This window comes from Bos mutus, chromosome 22, assembly GCF_027580195.1.
Source record: "Bos mutus isolate GX-2022 chromosome 22, NWIPB_WYAK_1.1, whole genome shotgun sequence".
Taxonomy (NCBI): Eukaryota; Metazoa; Chordata; class Mammalia; order Artiodactyla; family Bovidae; genus Bos; species Bos mutus.
The window spans coordinates 23,667,339-23,688,429 of NC_091638.1; the positions used below are offsets into that span (position 1 = coordinate 23,667,339).

The 21,091-nt window shown below is 39.7% G+C and overlaps 1 protein-coding gene across 6 annotated transcripts in view; it reads right to left on the reverse strand.

Annotated features, from left to right (window-relative positions):
• CNTN4 (contactin 4) overlaps positions 1-21,091 on the reverse strand; it is a 1,023,175-nt gene that overhangs the window by 179,436 nt on the left and 822,648 nt on the right. For all 6 annotated transcript variants that reach the window (XM_070359500.1, XM_070359495.1, XM_070359496.1 and 3 more), the window contains 2 exons: positions 13,170-13,272; positions 9,381-9,565 (listed from right to left, as the gene is read on the reverse strand). In XM_070359500.1, the coding sequence (XP_070215601.1) occupies positions 9,381-9,565; positions 13,170-13,272 (288 nt within the window). The remainder of the gene's footprint in view (positions 1-9,380; positions 9,566-13,169; positions 13,273-21,091) is intronic.

The following is a 21,091-nucleotide window of genomic DNA, read 5'->3' on the forward strand; positions in this document are numbered from 1 at the left end:
TGTTTTTTCCATCACTAAAGGCAAAATGAGCAAAACTATCATGAGCCATAGGGTAAAATTAACTGCTCCTCCTCCCAAATATCTATTCCTCATTTTTTCCAAAAGAAATCTCCCACCACCACTCTGTTACTTTAAGCTGGGCTCATGTTTTCCTAGCTACCCACTGTATTTCCCTTCATTTGCATCTAGAGGTAATTATAGGATGAGGTTCATACCAATGATAGGTGGTATGTGTGTGGAAGTGATGAGGGCAACCTCCAGGTTACTGACTTAAAGATACCAGCCCTGGATTCTCATTTTTCTTTCCCACTGATTAGAAAGTGACAAGTGAAATAGCCTTGGGCTCACAGATGAAGCTATGTAGGATGAAGATGCTGACCTTGAATGATCTTCTGGAATAAAGCAACCCCAGACCCACATGCCTATTTTTGGAGACATATGTATGAAGGAAAGAAACTTCTTCTTTAAGCCATTATATTTCTACGTGTCTCTCACACGCATCATATAAATAATTTCTGTGACTCCTTTCTCCTTCAAGACTGTCATCATTTTCTATTATTACCTTTTTTCATGTTGATAGAATATTTTCTATTAGCATATGGCCTTACAATTCCAAATCTCTGAATGAGCCCTGGTTTTCACCAAAAGCTTCTTAAGGAGCTAGGTCCTGCCCTGCCTAACACAGGAGTTCAAGACTGCACTCAATTCCCACACTGCTCAATGCCATACTCCAGAGGTCCCCAACTCTCTGGGATCTAATGCCTGATGATTTGAGGGGGAGATGATAATAATAGAAATAAAGTGCATGATAAGTGTGATGCACTCAAATCCTCCTGAAACCATCCTCCCACCCCGGGACTGTGAAAAAATTGTCTTCCCTGAAACTCGTCCCTATTGCCAAAGAGGCTGGGGACTGCTGTACCACTCCCTCCTACCACCAAAATTGTGCCTCACCTCTCATGCTTCAAATAAAGTCCCATTTTCTCTCCTTGTTCTTAAGGGAAATAAAGACAATGCTAACGCACATTCCCTAAAAAGTCTTCATAATATCAAGCCTTCCCTAAAGCACGATTCATGCTATTGGTAAACTATAATGGCACATGTAATTAGGCAGAAAACCCTCAGCCCAAAGTTCAGAAGCAAAGAGTAGTCATTCTGGAATGTATCTTCACACTGTGCACTTGCGTGATGCCTACCAACTTGAACCCAATAGTTAGAACTGGTATTCATATTTAATTAGAAGATGCTACTCAATATTCTTAACATATCTCTTAGCTGACTTGACCTCAGTATCTTTATTCGATGAGGTTACCAATCATTCATAATTTAATTCAAAAGGAAATGACTAGTGTTGAGCTCAAGCTTATATTATCAATAATGAAAAAAAAAAAAATACTGGAAAAACAACTCACTTAACCAGCAGAGGTCCCTAGGTCCCTGAATAAATGCTACTTTCTCCTTTTATCCATCTATAAGCAAATCTCATGTTTTTCAAAGAGCAAAACACAATTTTACAAATCTACTGATGGGGATGATGCATTGTTTCAAATGAGGGGAGGCTGAAAGGGTCAGCTTTCAAAACAAGTTATAACATCAAGAAGCATTAACTTGAATGCAGGGTTGTAACCTTTATCCTTGAAGGAGCTGCAAGTCTGCCATTGTTTTTTATCTTCCTGGTGCTTTGCAAAGGGAGCTCAAATGGTAGATACTACCTTTTCAGTTCTCTGTCTGGAGAATTTGATGTGCAACACTGATGAGGCTAATGGCAGTTATGTGCCTAATTTCACATGCAACCTGCTGAATATTTACCCCCCACAGGGTCTATGAAAACAAAGCAAACAAGAAAAACTATAGAAATCTGTGTGGAATATTAACGAAGCCAAACTTTTCAAAGAGAGTGAGGAAGAAAAATAAAATGGAAGGGCAAATGTAACTTATGAAGCAATGTCAAGTTGAAGTTCAAAAAGGAAACATCAAAACCACATGCAGAGACAGAGATTTCAATGTCATAGATTTCCTGTAACTCTTGGGCTTATTCATTGCTTTCTTTCAAAAACACAGAAAGAGCTGGAAACACAACCTTGCAATCTCAAAGAGGATAGGGAGAAGCGAAGGGAAGGGAGGGCCTTGAGAGGATTTTGAAAAGACCTTGCAAAGTTCTAACTAATTAAACCCTTCTGAGGGCTCATTCTCTCTTCCAACAGGGTTACAGAGGTTAAGGTGCTCAAGAAGAATGCTCAATGGTAGTGGTTTGTGCTGGTCAAGGAGAAATCAACAGCAAATTCAGTCTTTGTGAGACATCATCAGATACTTTCCTTTTCGTTTTTAAAGTAAAATTAATGCTCAGAAACCAGATTTGAAGGACAAAAATCTACTCCTCCTGAAGTAAAATGAATTCATAGGAGCCAAATTTGAAATGATTTAAACACATTCCTCTTGAAGTCAATATCTGGACAGGGGCCCACAGGGACTGAGAATGGAATACTGTATTATATATATGGCAAAGGATAAGATGATCTTTCTTTTAACATGCCAATTGCAGATCTACAGGGCAAAAACCCACACAGTGAAGGTTTCTCCTGCCACTCACTTAGATTAGATGAATCATATCTAAGTGAGTGAGTTTTTTGTAATTGAATAGTTCTGTACCTGATGGAAATTGTTTATATCTCTACATATCTCTTTGGGTCACTGAGTTCGAAGTCCTTGGGTAACAAATGGTCCACTTTAGTGCATAAGAGAAAATATTGTTTCCTTTAACTTTTTTTTTGGATAATGTATGTGGGTCCGTGGTATTTATCACTTAATATCTAGGTTCTTTTGCAACACCATATCTAAAAAAATAGCTCCATGGAAGGCTTGAACAGGTTGATTCAGCCCTATTATTTCAAAAAGAAGTTTATGTCTAAATGCTTTTCGGGCATTATATATATGTAGATCCCAAATACTAAACAGAAATCATATTCACATATTAAAACAGAACCATCTGTTTCAGCCATTCATATTCTTTCAAGGTTTGAATAGAAGAATCTCTCCTCTAAAGTGAATCTTTAGTCTTGTTCTCAAGATACAAATTAAAATACAAGGTTAAATGATTGTGTTTTACTTGACTCTATGACACTGTTAATCTCTTGCATAAATGAACAAGCTCTTCATTCCAATCTTTTGTTCAACAACTGCCAGAAACGACCTAAGTCAATGCATAATCCAGCCACTGGAATCATGCAAGCATCTTGTCCAATAACAATTTATATTGCAGACAGATACAGTTTGCAGTTCTCAGAGGTATCTGGTTCTCTGACTGTCCAAAACCAGAAATTTCTAATAGAAAGAAAAGCCATCAAGAGCCTTAGCCCTTAGGGAAAAAAAAAAAAAAATAAAATGGGGGAAAATAATTTAAATTGCTATTAGAATGATTACCTGTAGCCATTCAAAATTATTTCTGGTTGCTTACACAGTCTTAGAGAAGATGAATCTATCTTAAGCTGTACTCAAGGATATTAAGGGTTTTTGGTATCAGTTCATTTGGGACAATTAGGCAGACTCTTGCTTGAGTGCAAAATTATCTCATCTTCTGTGTTCATTCTTTTGGTCATTCAATTCTTTAAGCCACTTTGTGAGACTGAATATTATCTAGTGATCACACATACACAGCACATCTATGGGGAAATTAGTACACCATACTAAATGATGCTTTTATATTCTGACCCTAGATATCCTCCCATACTATTTGCAGGGTCATGAAGTCCACAGTTTTGTCTTTAGAGCCAAAGGACCATAGCCCACAAGGTCTCGACATACAGCCATAGATGTAAATTGGAAGGAAAATAAAAAGAGCTCTTTTTGGCTCAATAATCAGGTGATTATAAGTCACTTCCTTAGAAAATAGGAAGTAAAAAACTCAGTTGTTCACCTGGATGTTTTCATTTATGACTTTGGTTGTAGAAAACAAGTAGATAAAGTATCTGAATGATTGATGACTTTTTTTCCCTTTTACCTATTTAATGAAAATGTCTTACTGGCAAGTCAAAGAACACAGAACAGGTCTAAAGGATCTCTGATTCTCACTCATTCTATCATCTTGGGTAAGTTATTTTATGTCTCTGGGTCTTTATTTTTAACTTGTAAAAATCAAAGAGTTGGCTCCAACAGATCCTTCCAGCTCAAACATTATACATTCATTGAAAAATAGTCTTGTTCACTGCTTGCATATTATATTCCCTATTTCCTCATGGTGAAAATGACTTTACTCTCAATACCTGTTACATCTAGGAGAAATTGTACAAAGGTATTAAATATCAGGAAATTTAGCTCATGTTTCATTCTTCTGAATGATGACTGTTATTCCACTGGTCTATTTGTGCAAAAAGGAATAATGAGGTGGAAAGATGAATAATTATCAAGTGAATTAAATCCATTTTATACCTCCCTCTCCTTTTTTCAAAGATAATTACTGTAGCATCCTCCTTCCACTGTGTCTTTGTAGACTGGTCATAATGCTTGATGTGACAGAAGTCTGCGAGCTTTCACAGGAAGCAGGAACACCTTTATTTGCAGTAATTTATTCTTAGGGTTCACTCTACCACCTGGAAACAACCTGCATAAGAGCAATGGCTTTTGCACTGTGGACTCAAACAAGTAGCATCAGCACAACCAGGAAACGTAATAGAAATGCAAATTCTCAGGTCCCATGCTAGCCCAACAAAATCAGAACTTCTGGGGAGTTCTGTATTTTAATAAAATTTTCAGTTTATTCTAACTGCACCCTGAAGCTTGAGAACTTCCAGCATGAAAGAACAGGCATAGCATCTGGAACCTATCTCTGTTTACTATGGGCTTCTCCGGTGGCTCAGATGGTAAGGAATCTGCCTGCAATGAAGAAGACTGGAGTTTGATCCCTGAGTCGGTAAGATCCCCTGGAGAAAGAGACGGCAACCCACTCCAGTACTCTTGCCTGGAGAATTCCATGGACAGAGGAGCCTGGCAGGCTACAGTCCATGGGGTCACAAAGAGTCGGACAGGACTGAGCGACTATCACTCACTCTGCTTACTATGTAGCTTCAATCAGTAACATGAGTATCTCTTTGGGAAGCAGTTTCCATATTTAGAAAATGGCTAAGTGTAGGAATGACAAAAAAGTGTCTTACTGGTTCTAAGTCCAAAATATATGTCAAGTCTCCATTTATTTTCATTCTTTGCGTCCTAGCCACCATCATTTCTCACCTGGTTGGCTTTCTGACTGCTTATCCTGCTTTTACTCTTGGTTCCCTATAATGTAATCATCGCAGAACAACCAGAGTGATCTTCTAAAAGCATGAATACAACTGAGTCATTCCCCATTTATAATCTCACAGTGGTTTCCCATTATCAGAATAAAACCCAAACTCAGTGCCTGGCTTACAAAGTACTGCCTAATCTGCCACCCTCCTTTGTTTCCAAACCCTTTATCCTTTCTCACTAGGACTTAGCCACGCTGGCTTCCTTGATGCATCTCACACATGTTAAGTCGTCTTCTGCCTCAGGGCCTCTGCACTTCCTTACCTTCTGCCTGGAAAGCACTACCCCTTGAAAGCATGGCTCTTTTTCACTCTTTAGGTTTCAGTTCAGAAGTCACATCTTACACAAGTCTTCCCTGACTGCCTTATCTTATGAAGTCTTTCTTCTGTTCTTGAAAAGTGAAAGTGAAAGTCGCTAAGTTGTGTCCAACTCTTTGTGACCCCATGGACTATACAGTTCAGGGAATTCTCCAGGCCAGAATACTGGAGGGGGTAGCCTTTCCCTTCTCCAGGGGATCTTCCCAACCCAGGGATCAAACTCAGGTCTCCCACATTACAGGCGGATTCTTAACCAGTTGAGCCACAAGGGAAACCCAAGAGTACTGGAGTAGGTAGCCTATCCCTTTTCCAGTGGGTCTTCCTGACCCAGGTATCACACTGGGGTCTCCTGCATTGCAGGTGGATTCTTTACCAACCGAGCTATCAGGGAAGTCCTTCTTCTGCTCCTAGTTGCCTGCTATCATATCATCCTAACCACCTTCTTCATGATTCTTATCACCTTATGAAATTTTCTAGTTCATTTATTTGCATAATAGTGAATTTCCTGTTTGCTCCTAGTGAAAGAAAAGTTCCTTGAAGACAGGGATTTGTATTATAGTCCTAAGTGTCTAATACTCTGCCACCTCTGGTAGGCAATAAAAAAAAATTATTTGAACAAATTAATAATATATTAAAGTCATTTTGGAAAATGTCAACATTTAAGCAAGAAAGATTTGTAGTAATGTACCCTTGAAAATATAATATCTACCTCAGTAAGTTTTTAATGCTTAAAAATACCTGAAAGAGCAGATTAAACCACACGGACAAGTACAGGCCATGGCACAAATAACTCTGGAAGATGGAGATGGGTAAAAATGTTCATGTTTGAACTAGCTTCAATTCTTCCCAAACATGAGTAGCACATGCTAAGCTAAAGACACAATCACAGTGGAAACACACCAGCCAGGAATATAGGCTCCTATGACCCTTATACAGGGAATGTAGGAACAACGAAACCATGCTCAGCAGGCCTTTGGAGGAAGGTTAAATGGTTTCAGTGTGGGATCAGAAAAATTGCCATTTTGTCAGGCCAGAACGGAAGTGAGCACACCTGTCTGGTTTCTCAACTGAAGAGTGGATGAATGGGATGCAGCAACTTGGAACCAAAAAGGACAAGCAGGTCTCTAAGCTGAAACCCAAGGTTTATTGTCCCCAAGCACAGCACATCTTAACACTGTCAGACATTCTCTTGTCAACAAAGAGAGCATGTTCATGGATGAGTAACTAGGGCTACTTTCTCCCCTTTTGTGAAATATATATGGTGATTTTAATTATAACAATTCATTTAAATTGGAGATCTAGGCAGCTGGATATTGGGAACACTGTATTGAGAAAACCCAACAGAGACCACAAGGAAAAAAAAAAAATGACAGCCAAGCACTTTTGCATAATTAAGCTCTCCTGTGACAATGAAAACAACTCGATAATTTCCGTGTCACTGATATGCTAGTTGAGGGAAAATAAAAGGATAAAAAAGATGCAACAGCCCACCATCATGAAGTCAACTGATCTGACAAGCTTCTAACACCTAGGGTGGTTGACAACGGAGAAAAAGCTGAGTTATCTTCAGAAAGCAGGCACATTTCATTTGGCTTTTTTTCCCATGGATGAATGCAGATAACTTCGTTTAAAAGGGAAACACTGTTAGCATCAGATTTTCATCTCCAAGGCTGGGTCCCAGAAAACCGTTCATTGTTTCTCCAGAAGGTTATTGATGAGGTTGATTCTCCAGAAGACTAACTCTGGAATCTTCTGTTTCCAGTGTAGGAAACTTATGACCTACTAGAAAGCACTGTGCCAACTCCTGGTGACAGGATATTTCCTACGTTTTTAATATACTGAAAAGCAGATATTTCACTTCAAAGAAAACCATGAAAGTGAAAAATTACTTCAATCAATTAACTGAGCAACACAACTAACATTTAGGGATCACAACTACTTAATGGAAAAATCAATCTAACTAATTGAAAAAGGAAAACACTGGCCATTTACCTGAACATTTTCAGGTTGTTCCTACTTGACGCAGGAGAGATGATTATTATACTGAAGAGAAAAATGTACCCTTGAGTGTCCCTTGGACTGCAAGGAGATCCAACCAGTCCATTCTAAAGGAGATCAGCCCTGCGTGTTCTTTGGAAGGAATGAAGCTAAAGCTGAAACTCCAGTATTTTGGCCACCTCATGTGAAGAGTTGACTCATTGGAAAAGACTCTGATGCTGGGAGGGATTGGGGGCAGGAGGAGAAGGGGATGACAGAGGATGAGATGGCTGGATGGCATCACTGACTCGATGGACGTGAGTTTGAGTGAACTCCGGGAGATGGTGATGGACAAGGAGGCCTGGCGTGCTGCAGTTCATGGGGTCGCAAAGAGTCGGACACGACTGAGCGACCGGACTGAACTGAACTGAAACACTTAAGACAGTGATTGCATCTCACTGAACAAATCAGTAACGTTCAGTCTTCAGTTTTTCTAGCAATGAACTGTGATGTCTTCTGCTTTTCAACCAATCAAATAAGGTGTCAACCATCATAGTTTATGAAAGAGCAAAGATCAAGCATCAGATCTGTTGTTTGGCATGGGCAGAGTTGATCATTTAGTATTGTTGAAGGAAGATGGGTGATTTTTAAAAGGTGCATATTTATTTAAACAATTGGTGCTCAAGTTATCACGTGAAGGACTGGCTAACATCATGTGCATTCATTATCCCTTGGGCAACGCCACAGGTATGAATCCAAAATGCCAGATGGGAAGGTTGCTGAAGGCTAGCTGATATTCAAAAGCTCCATCCAGTTTCTAATCATGCTTCTAAAAAATCTTACATGACTACTGAACAAAATCTTTTCCCCATATCTGAAATCCAAAATACTCTGGAAGAAGACCCGATGAAATAAATAAACTTTTGTGGTATCAGTTGTTGAAAGACATCAGAAGGTTTAAAGTCTTTGCTACAACTTGCCCCTAAAGAACTGCTCTTATCCCTTTAATACACATTGTTGTTCACCTAAGCCATTCTTAAATAATTATCAATCTATAATATTTATTTTCAACACCGCATGGGATTCAGGCATGTTCCAACTTGGGAGAACTCAGTTTGATTTCAAAATGCCTATCAAATGAAATCCCTTTCTGGATTCCAAAATGATACCCTAACTGGGTTTCCAAGACAGGCTCAATGGATGACCACGTGCTAGAAGCTTTACATTTGTGTTCTGTTTGGATCAATGCCGATGATTTGATTGGAATAGGAACAGCTGCACAGAAAGAGTCTATGGGGTGAGAGAGATTTGTCATGCTCCACTCTGATAAGAACTAAATTTGGACAGCATGCATTTTGAAATGTTCATGGTACCACATTAAATCGCTACCAAATAGGAGCAATTACCAAGGATTAACACGACCTCCAAGTCAAAATTTGAATGAAGAAAAGCGGAGAGCTTTAGAAATAAATAAATAAATCAGGAGGAGGGATAACAAAACTTTTCCCTTGTCAGGTTTACAGCTTGATGGCAGCAGGAAAAATAGGTCCCTAGTGAATGTGTTCACACTAATATGCATCCCTCAACATATCAGCCTGTATCTTCCCCTCTGCTGTCTCCACACCACTGCCCCCAACCTCCCCTTCCCCACCCAGAACAACCCAGGGGATGATAATTAGGCAGCAAAAAGGGTTTTACACAATGGTATTTTGAACAATCCTTCTGAAAAACCTTGAATGCAAATCTCCTAGTTTATGGGTTTTAATACCAAGAAGGTCAACAAATGATAAACTGGAATCACTACCTTACCATAGAAAGTCAACTGTCCTTTTGCTACGTTTTTCCCTCTTGAATTCTCAGCCACACATTCATACAAGCCAGCATCCTCCTGCTGAAAATTGGGGATTTCAAGAATCCCATTTGACTTGTGTCTTCTGGCTTTGGTTGCTATCGGCTTTCCATCAGCTCTTCTCCAGATAATAGTTGGTACTGGACTGGTGGCAAGAAAAAAAGGGAGTGAATCATGTTAGAGAAACTTTCTTTTATTTGAATCTATGCTCGTTACAATTCCTTCCTTCTTGGTTCCAAACATTATATAGCTAGCACTAGACAGTGTTCCCCAAAAGTCATTTATTCATGTATCACTATTATAATTTCAGTGATACTCACATCTCTAGTACTATTATGTATTCTGTGTTTTCTTTAGGGATTGAACCCAGGTCTCCTACATTGCAGGCAGATTCTTTACCAGCTGAGCCACCAGGGAAGCCCTTAAAATCAAATAACCTTTCTTACCCTTAAAGAAGGTATTCCATATAATATACAATATTACCAACGAAATAAAAACAGATTTTTATACGCTTGTTACATTTTTTCCAGTGCATCTGTTTAAGATCATAAATACAAAAATTTTTAAAAGTCCATGCACAAATGTGGAGAATTAAAAATGCCTTCCACTAAGATGTGGTCCAGAACCCCTTCTGCTTGAACCAGGTGGCTACTATGACTTAAAATAAGACAGAAGTGATGTGGTGTCAGTTTCAAGGCTCAGTGGATACGAAACTGGCAGCTTCACTTTTTGCCTCTTGGAACACCCTGTGTGGGCCCTTACCAACTTCTAGCAGTCCATTAGGAGGGTGGTTTGGGGAAAGTTATCTTAAAATAGCGAGATAAGGAAAGAGGCAACCTGTGGGGACTTTAAGTACTCTCAAGGCATCTATCATCCTGCAGCTGAAACTGTTAGAATGCATCTTAAATTGTAAGGGCATTACTGAATCTGCAGATCAATGGTTTAGCGAGCTAACCACAGCTTCTGAGTTGCGGCTTCCTAGCAGGGGATACAATTATTTATCTATTTATTTTTCACAAAGGCACACACAGACAAGAAACTAGACTAAAAACCTGCTAATCTTCTCTGGGAAACCTGAGATGCTATTTTAAAAATTAGAGTCATCAACTCGACTATACTTGTTTTAGAGGAATTTAAGTTCATTAGGCAGAAACTAACTCAAAATATGGAAAGGGCTCTATCAAAAGTACATTATGGGTATCTTTACATGTGATGAGACAGTTAAAACGTGCCAGTACAAATAACTGTTCTTAGACAGTCTTTCTGCTCTTAAGTGGGCCGTGATGATGTGTTTCCGCAGCTGCATGTGTGTATCCAAACACTTCTGTGTAGACTGGAGGAGCCCAATTTGGGTCCTTTGTCTTCATTCTAGTGCCATTCAAGTAGTGTGAATGGAGTTTAATTCATACTCCCTTTGAAAGTGGGAACAACATAAATTTTGCTGTCTTTCTCCATAGATTTTTCGAGGTGTCACCTTGCAGAACTCTCCAAACACATTCCTATACCATCTAGTTACGTTCTTTCATCTTTTCTTTGCATTAAGCTTCATATATATATATATATATATATATATATATATATATATAAATGGGCTCCCCTGGTGGCTGAGTGGTAAAGAATCTGCCTTGCAATGTAGGAGATACAGGAGATGTGGGTTCGATCCCTGGGTCTGGAAGATCTCCTAGAGGAGGGCGTGGCAACCCACTCCCGTATTCTTGCCTGGAGAATCCCATGGACAGAGAAGTCTGGCAGGCTATAGTCCATGGGGTCACAAAGAGTCAGACATGATCGAAGCATCTGAGCATATATAAAATAAAAAATGGGACCATCTTTGACTGTTTAGCAATCTACTTTTAGTCTCTTAGTGATAAATAATGGGCATTTTCCAGGTCTTACATGTTGTTTTACAAGCTGACTTTTAATGTCAGTACAGTGTTCATTCCTATAGCTATGTCATAATGTATTTAATGGAGTAAGTTTTCAGAAAATAAAGAATGAGTGCTGTATTTTTCGGCCCCCAAGTAAAGATACTACTGTAGAGTATACTGCCCTGACTTGAAAACAGGAAAAGCAAAATAATCCTTTCTTTAGAACTAAAAATAAAATTGAAAAAAAAAAAAAGGAACAACTTTCTTGCATGGTTGCTGTGAAATACAAAATGATGTGAATATAGATTACTTGCTAAAACAGAAGCTGAGCAAAAGTTAGTGTCCCTGCCTTAACCCATATCTGGGCCCAGGAAAAGGGTGAGGAGTTGGCAATGGGTTAGCTGGATAAATGAGGTTGGCTACAGAGATTCACATGCATCATTAAAGTGCACCAATGACTAAAAATTCTTATTTCAGGTGAAAGTTTTTATCACTGATGCCAAACCTTTTCTGCAAGGTTACTGGGAAAATCTTAACTGATCTATTTTTCATTTTCTTTATGCTCTCTGACAGACACTCTAGGGATAATTTAACTGGTTCCCAAGTAGGCTTAACTGAGAAAACTCCACAGATTGAATAATAAAGTTGTGAATAATTTTGAGATGACTCTGTAAAACAGAGACTCCTTAGAGAATATCAGGTCTTGCCAACCTCTAGCCAAAGTAGAAAGAAGATGCTATTGCTTATATACGGAATCTAAAATACAACACAAATGAACTTATCCGAGAGTCCCTCGGGTCGCAAGCAGATCAAACCAGACAGTTGTAAAGGAAATCAGTCCTGAATAATTATTGAAAGGACTGATGCTGAAGCTGAAGCTCCAATACTTGGGCCACCTGATGCAAAAACTGACTGACTCACTGGAAAAGACCCTGATGCTGGGAAAGATTGAAGGCAGGAGGAGAAGGGGACGACAGAGGATGAGATGGTTGGACAGCATCACCGACTTGACGGACCTGAGTGTGAACAAGCTCCGGGAGTTGGTGATGGACAGTGAAGCCTGGTGTGCTGCAGTCCGTGGGGTTGCAAAGAGTCAGAATTGACTGAGTGACTGAAGTTAACGGATGTAACAGAAACAGACTCACAAAGATAGAGAACGGTTTTATGGTTGACAAGGGGGAGGGAGTTGGGGGAGGTGTGGATTGAAAGCTTGGGATTAGCAGATGCAAATGATTATACAGAGAATGAATAAACAACAAGGTACTACTGTATATCACAGGGAACTGTATTCAATATCCAGTGATAAACCATAATGGAAAATAACATGAAAAAGAATGTATATATGTATCAATGAATCACTCTGCTATAGGGCAAAAATTAACACAACATTGTAAATCAAATATACTTCAATATAAAATAAAATTTAACAAAAAACTAGAAAGAAGAGACTTTCAATTTAAAAAGAAATAGAAGAAAAATTGGATGCACACTCTGTAAGCTGGGACCCAAATGAAATTCTACCTTTTTCCAAACAGTCAACTTCACTGTACCTCAGATGAAGGCCACTGTTTTCCTGTCATTCTGGGTCAGACAACATGCACATTACAGGTTATCGTAACAGAATGAAACACTTTCAGAACTGCCTATTCTCCTCCCCTCTGTGGCCTTGTCCATAGGGGCAGCTAACTCCTCGCACGCCATGCCACCTCCCTTCTCCGTGATGACAGGACAGAATCAAAGAGGCACACACAGGATCACAGTGAGAGAGGCTTGGCTTGCTTTTCAGTTACTTCATAAACCATTACTGTGAACAGTGCAAAGAATTTTCTTGACTTGCCCAAGCTGGAGGGAGGACAATGGAGGAGAGAAACCAGAACTTACTTTCCTAACGCAAAGCATTCCAGCTTCACCGTTGTTCCCTTTGCGGTCGGGACCGTTTCTGGAAACTGCACTTCTATTTTTGGTTCATATTCGCCCATCACCCCTGTGAATAAACAAAGGAACTAAGCCTTGGAGATTCTTTTAAGACATACACAAGTGTTTTTGTGTTAATGTAGGATGTTCCTATACATCATTGTGTGTGTAATTAATCCCTTCACTTAAAGAGGCTCCTATCTCCAACAGCCATGAATCATGGCTTCTTTCCCAGTTACTGCTGGAGGAAATGTGTATTCCAGCACCACACCATCTGCCTAGGATTAAATTCTCCATGTGGACAGCTCTGCTTCTCAAAAACACTTTGTTAAAAATGTAGTCATGGAAGAAAAAAGGGGGGGGGTGGTTAAGTCCTAGTCACCATTAATACCACATTATTATTTTTTTTTGGAAACATACTGCAGAAAATTTTAAATATGTTAAAAAATATGTGCATGCTTTAGTTGGGTCTCTGTAAAGAACATTTCTGAGTAATTAGTTTATAACCACAAATTATCTTTCACTTTTGAAGGCCAATCTGAATGAGTCATAAATTGGTATATGCAAGGTAACACAAAATTCATATATTTTTATTATATCCTGAAATAATGATAAAAGAATAATAGGTAGTAAATATAGGAAATAGCCTGTAAGTGATACCCATCTTGCCAACGGTAGTTTTACCCTAAAGATCCTATTTTCTTACTTTCCAATATATCAAAAAATTACTGTACAATCATAGCCAAGGTGTCAAAGCCTAACAAATTAAGTCCATGCTTTATAACTAAATGCTTATGAATTATTTCTCATCAGTCATTCTTAATGCTGTCTACCACTACTCTAGTTGTTTTGATACATTCATTTCTGTTCAATTTCTAGTCATTTTCTATGGCCTCTGATTCAACTGTGGCAATATAAAGTTTAAAATTATCTAGCTCACTAAAACATGATAGGATCCTCCATTTCATCTCTTTTTTAGGTTTCCTACAGTTAGAGAAAAAAAAGATTGAAGGATTCAGATGAAAAGGTTCAAAGTAAGGTATGGATGGGGACAGGAACAATGGCTCAGAGAAACAATTCTATGTGTTTTGCAGAGTGACCCTCTTTATCTGCAGCTTCATAGCCTGAGAAGCAGCAAGGGAATTTCTTCAATGTGCAAAAAAGAAAAAATCAACCCCTAGAGTCAGATGATCTAATAACCTTGCTAGATTTGCTGGGACGTATGTCATCAGACCTGGAGAAAGAAAAGGCAACCCACTCCAGTATTCTTGCCTGGAGAATCCCATGGACGGAGAAGCCTGGTAGGCTACAGTCCATGGGGTCTCAGAGTCGGACACGACTGAGCGACTTCACTTGTGCAAAGCTGAACATCGTCATTTTGTTATTTTCTTTTCATAGACTGACAGAGAGGATTGGCTATGGAAGGCATTTCTGAGATCATTTGGTTCAGCAATTTTTTTTAATAGAATTTTTTTTGGCCATGCCACATAGCATGTGGGATTTTTAGTTCCCTGACCAGGGATAGAAACTGTACCCTCTGCATTAGAAGCATGGAGTCTTAACCACTGGACCACCAGTGAAGTCCCAGTTCAGGATTCTTAATATTGGCATTCACAGATGTACACTTTTCTGAAGAAAGGACCTATACCTAGCAACAACCTGTTCTAAAAAGAACTTTAAACCCTCCACCAAAATGGAAATCACAATTCTAGTCTGTCTCTGTCTTTTACAAGCGAGCCTGTAATCCCAAAAGGGTTAAACAGTTTGTCTTAAGTTTCACAACAGACCAGCATTCAAGGTTGCAAGCCTGGTCCCTGATTTCTGGTCTAAATCTTTTCCTATGGCCTCTCACCACTTCGGGAGTAACACTCCCAAACTAAATTCAAATATACTAAATCCATGTGTGACACCCTCAGATACAAAACCATTCCTCCCTTTGTGGCCAGTCTCTTGAGTCCTTTTGCCTTTCCTAGAGCATGTGCCACACAGCTGGACCATAAAGAGACAGTGCTTACTAACACCTGCATTCACACACTTCTGCTGAACTTGCTAACAAACAGCCCATACAAGTGACTCATCATCCCATAAATATCAGTAGTATGACTCAGTGCAGGAGCAAGCTAACACCTTTGAGTGCTGTGTGTGTGGCTGTATACTCTAAAAGCAGTGTTAATTAAGAAACAACTGCCTTGGGAGGAAGAGGTTCTTTTTTTTTTTTTTCATCTCTCTCTCTCTCTTTTTTGGTTGCACAGGCTTTCTCTAGTTGTCTGAGTGGAGGCTACTCTGTGCTGTGGTGTGTGCGATTCTCACTGAGGCATCCTCTCCTGCGGAACGTGGACTCTAGGCGCATGGGCTTCAGTGGCTGCAGCACACGGCTCAGTAGTTTTGGTCCATGGGCTCTCGCGCTTGGGTTCAGTAGTTGTGGTGCACAGGCTTAGTTGCTCCGTGGCATGTGGAATCTTTCTGCACCAAGGATCGAAACTGTATCTCCTGCACTGGCAGGCAGATTCTGATCTAGAGGGCCACAAGAGAACTCCAAGAGAAAAGGTCTTTTGTCCTCCCAGGATATCACGACAACTTCCACTGCAGTGCCTCATGCACGGAAGGGAGATGAGATGATAAAGTGAAAATATGGGGGTCAAGGCTGTGTCAGCCATGATCAGGTTTTCCTAGTCCCCTTGTTCTATAAACACTACATACAAACCTGGTTTCCATAATCCAGCTATGAAAGATACACCAAGGATAAAAACTATCTCACACAGCTTTGTCCTAAGCAATTGAAACATCACTACTTAGTGTCTGAGGCCCCCTGAACTATTATATTAATTGCTTATCCTAAAATCTCACCCATTATGGCTTAGACTCAAAGTCCTCTCCTTCAGCATCCTGTACCCTTTCCTCAGCACGCTCTATGCTCTAGCCCACAGCAGTCTGTAAATGACCAAAAAGTATCAAACCTTTTTGCCTCAGCTCTCACGGTCTCCTATGACTTCTTTTTAAAAACATATAATGTAATGATTTTTAATAAATGGACTGAGTTGGGCAATCATCACCATAACTCAATTTACAACACTTCCATCCCCCAAATAATATCCCTCATGCCTATTTACAGTTAATTCCCAGAAGCAGTCCCAGCCTCAGGCAACCACTAATTTGTTTTGTCTATAGATTTGCCTTTTCTGGACATTACATATAAATGAAATCATATAACATATGGTCTTTTGCATTTGGCTTCTTTTACTTGGCATAATGTTATCAAAGTTCATCCCTGGTGTGGCTTGTATCAATGATTCCTTCTTTTTTACGCCTGTATAATATTCCACTGTACAGAAGAAAAATATTTTAATCATCTGTTCACCAGCTGTATTAGTTTCCTAGGACTGTCCTTGGAAAGAGACACAGACTAAGTGACTTCAAGCAAAATACATTCACTCTCTCACAATTCTGAAGATTAGAGGTCGACAGGGCTGTGCTGTCTTTGAGACCATGGAGTATCCTTCCTTGCCTCGTCCTGGCTTGTGGTGGTGGTCATCAATATTCAGGGTGTTTCATGGCTTGCAGCTCTGACAGTCCAACCTCTGATTTGTATGATGTTCTCTCCATGGGTCTTCCCACTGTTTTCTTATAAAGACATCAGTCATATTGGGTTAAAGATTTACCCAATTCCAAAATGATCTCATCTAACTAATTTATTTCCTAATAAGGTTGTATTCTTAGGTACTGGAGGTTAGTATTTCAACATATAATATCTTTTGGGGGCACATAATTCAACCCAAGTTACCCGTTGATGGTCATTTAGGTTGCTTCTTCTTTGGCTATGGCATGGTTTGGGAATGGCATGGTTTTCACTGCTGTTTAATGAATAATGTTACCATGAACGTTCACATGCAAGTGTTTCTATGGACACTTTTATATGTTTTCATTTTTCCTGCGTTCCCCATGACTTTCACATGGATGACTTTTGCTTCAAGTCTCAGCTCAAAAGACTCCCCCTTTGAGAAGTGTTTCTGATCACATTATCTAAAATAGGTGCCTGCTGTCACTCTCTGTGAATATCTTCTTTCCTTTATGTTAATTATCATATGTATTTCTCATGGTTAGTTCTGTCTTCCATACAGATTGTAAACCCCATGATATCAAGTAATATGTCTGTCTGTTTCATGCTAGCTTTTGTCTTCGTCTCCACACTTAGTAAGTGCTCAGTAAGAAAACCAACATAAAACATTTTACAAATAAACTTCTGGGCACTCTCAAATAGCACTGCTGTTTTCTATCATGTTTATAGCTATTTATACACTTGCCATGTCTTCTGTTGTACTTTCACTTCTTTGAGGAATGGAAGTACTTGTGATTTTTTCTGTTCCTCACAAATCTCAGCTCAGTTCAAGGCATATGGGGGGAAAAAAAACAAACTGTAATAGGTAGGGATTTGTGAAAGGGAGTAAGATGGGGCAATGTGGCCCTTTATACTGGGACACATAATAGTCATTAAGAAAAACATTTAAGTCTTCTCGGGCATGGAAGTTGTTTTTAAGCATTATCATGGCGATTGGTCAAGTTCACTCACTTCAGACTATGTTTTTCTAAAATGTGAGAAAACATAATCTGTGCAGGTTGTTTATGTGGTCACATGGAGTGATTTCTGGGTGAATACACAGTGATCTCTATTTACGGCTACAGGAGCTGAGTAACAGTGTTCTCAGTAATGATGAAGATGGTACTTCATTTACGGCAGTGGTTGCAGGACACAGAGTTGGGATCAGAGATGGGGTGGCACGGATTCACTGCTATTTAAACATTTTTAGTTGTATATAAAGACTGTCCTCGCATTTAAGTCATAACAAAATGAAAGAAGCCATTCTCTTCAACTACATTATGAACGTTTTTTGGAACACCTGTGCAGTGTTCCATTTAATTTGCTTACATCTGGTACACGTTACATTTTTATTTGACTATTTCTTTCATTTTAAAACTATTTTGGCCCTTTGCTACTCTCAATTTAAAAAGCTGTTGCCTTTTATATCTTTTAAGAAACACAAGGTCCCTTAAAACAGGAGTGTTCTAGTCATTCCTCTGACCACCTGCACATTTTTGAACTTAATTGGCCTACAGCTGCTCTGGTGATTTATAGAATAATTAGGCAAAAAGTGATGCCATTGATGGAACTGCTTCAGAATCCTTTTTCTATCTTCAAACTATCTGGAAAGGTGGGAAGATAGAAAGGTCTAGGTGCGTCTACATAACCAAGGTAAAACTGAAGCTAAAGTGCATACAATGTTGTCAGGATCAACCAGGTCATATAATCTCAGCAATATTTCCTTTCTCCTGACTGAAAATATATATTGGATTGTCCAAAAAATTGTTCAGATTTTTCCCATAATATCTTATAGAAAAACCCAAAAATGTTTTGGCCAATCTAATACATTGGAGAAAACTCTTGCTTTCAATTCTAAATAGAGGCATCTATATCTACAATCTTAAACATAAGGTGAAAAAAGTTTTAATTTATTAAGATGCATTGTCAATGTTTTCTATTCATGGGAGTAAGAACTATGCCACCACCACAACAGGGAAAGCTATGTCCCTTGAAATTTGATACATGGAAGTCTTTAGGAGGTAGGGGCTTAGCTGTATTTACATTCTAATGAATTCAATAAACATTCATTTAACACCAACCATAACCATGGGGGCACAATGTGCAAATCACAAACCTGATTATTATCTTCATGACATTTGTAGTTACCCTTTTCCAAAGCCTTGCATAGTAATGTGGCAAATGCAGGCAACAATTAATTGTTTATGGAATGTATGTGCATGTATATGCTAAGTCACTTCAGTTGTGTCTGATTCTTTGTGACCCAATGGATTGTATAGCCTGCCAGGCCCCACTGTCCATGGAATTCTCTAGGCAAGACTACTGGGGTGGGTTGCCACGTTCTCCTCTAGGGGATATTCCCGACCCAGGGATGGAACCCAGGAGTCAGCTCTTATGTCTCCTGCATTGGCAGCTGGGTTCTTTACCACTAGCATCACCTGGCTCAGACAGTTTATGGAATCAGTTCAGTCACTTCAGTCGCTTAGTCGTGCCCAACTCTTTGCAACCATATGGATTGCGGTATGCCAGGCTTTCCCGTCCATCACCAACTGCAGGAGCTTGCTCAAACTCATGTCCATCGAGTCAGTGATGCCAATCAACCATGTCAACCTCTGTCATCCCCTTCTCCTCCTGCCTTTCCCAGCATCAGGGTCTCTTCTAATGAGTCAGTTCTTCACATCAGGTGGCCAAAGTATTGGAGCTTCAGCTTCAGCATCAGTCCTTCCAATGAATATTTAGGATTTCCTTTAGGATTGCCTAGTTTGATCTTCTTCTATGGTTTATGCAATAACCATGATTATTTTCTAAGGAAGGCATGCTACAAATTTCTAGGTGTTTTTTCCAAAACCAGTGTTCTCAAACTTTATATCACCTGGAGGATATGAGTGTCTGAATTAGTAAGCTGACACGGGCCTGAGAATGTTCATTTCTCACAAGTTCCCGGCTGATGCTGATGCTGCCTTCCAGGGAACTTCCATAGCAACCATGATGGGTTAAAGCTTTGAACCAAGCGGTAACAGACATCATGGACTAGTCACGGGGAGATGACAAGTAAGCACATCCCACCAGTGACAAAGCCAATCATGAGCCTGGGTTCTGCAGACAACCCTTGTGGCAACGACTGTCCTCCTTTCAAAACTGGAAAAACTATTAATGCTGACACTGATGTCTGTGAGAACCAGAATGTGACAAAATAACCACCAAATTGCAGACTATAAAAGAGAAATTAGCCACACACCACGCTTGTTTAACTACAATTTGCAGAGCGCTGTCTTGGCAGAAGGAGGCCAGTTTGCAGAATTGTGTGCCATAAGATTTTGCCAACACCTGCCTTAGCTGGAATCTATGCTTGTAAATTAAACCACAGAAGGGACTTTTACCAGCTTCCACAGAGTGGGACTTACTACTGAAGAAAAACTGCAAAAGACTGTCTTATGTAGAGCTCCCACATGGCTGTTCTTGAGGAATAAGTCATATGATATAAAACCCATTTCTCTAAAAATATTTGGAAATATCTGATTAGGCATACTAGTTTCTTTGGCTGAGTTAAGAACTTTATTCTTTCAGGAAAGCCTTGTTTTGCCCTGGGTTGAAGGAGACACTGTAGGATCGAGGGGACTGTCCAAGGACTCTCTATCACTGCTCATTCCCTGATCACTGAATTCCCCTGAGTTAGAGCCAACAATTGTGCAAACAAGAACTTCCCCAGTGCTGGAAAAGAAGAATAAGACACTTGAAGGTTGTCTATCACTTGTTACATGTGGGGTTTTAATGTGACTTCAAAAACCTGTGAGAAGGACTTCCCTCATGGTCCAGTGGCTAAGACTTCGTGCTCCCAATACAGGGGACCTATCTGGTCAGGAACCTAGATCCCACATGCTACAGCTAAAGATCCTGCAAGCTGCAACTAAGACCAGCTGCTGCTGCTGCTGCTGCTAAGTCGCTTCAGTCGTGTCCGACTCTGCGCGACCCCATAGAAGGCAGCCCAACAGGCTCCTCCGTCCCTGGCACAGCCATAAATAAATAAACAAACAAATACATACATATATACATATATTTCTCCCACAGAGAAATCTGTGGGAGGCGAAAACAAACCCCACTGACCTAATTCAAACCTGCATCTCTTTCCTTACTTCTCAACAGTTACAGTGCAGAGATAATCTGAGCTATTCCAGCAAGGGGGCTTCCCTGGTGGCTCAAATGGTAAAGAATCTGCCTGCAATGCAGGAGACCTGGGTTCAATCCGTGTGTTCCAGAAAGCTGGATCCTCTGAAAGTAGAGTAGCTATTTATCT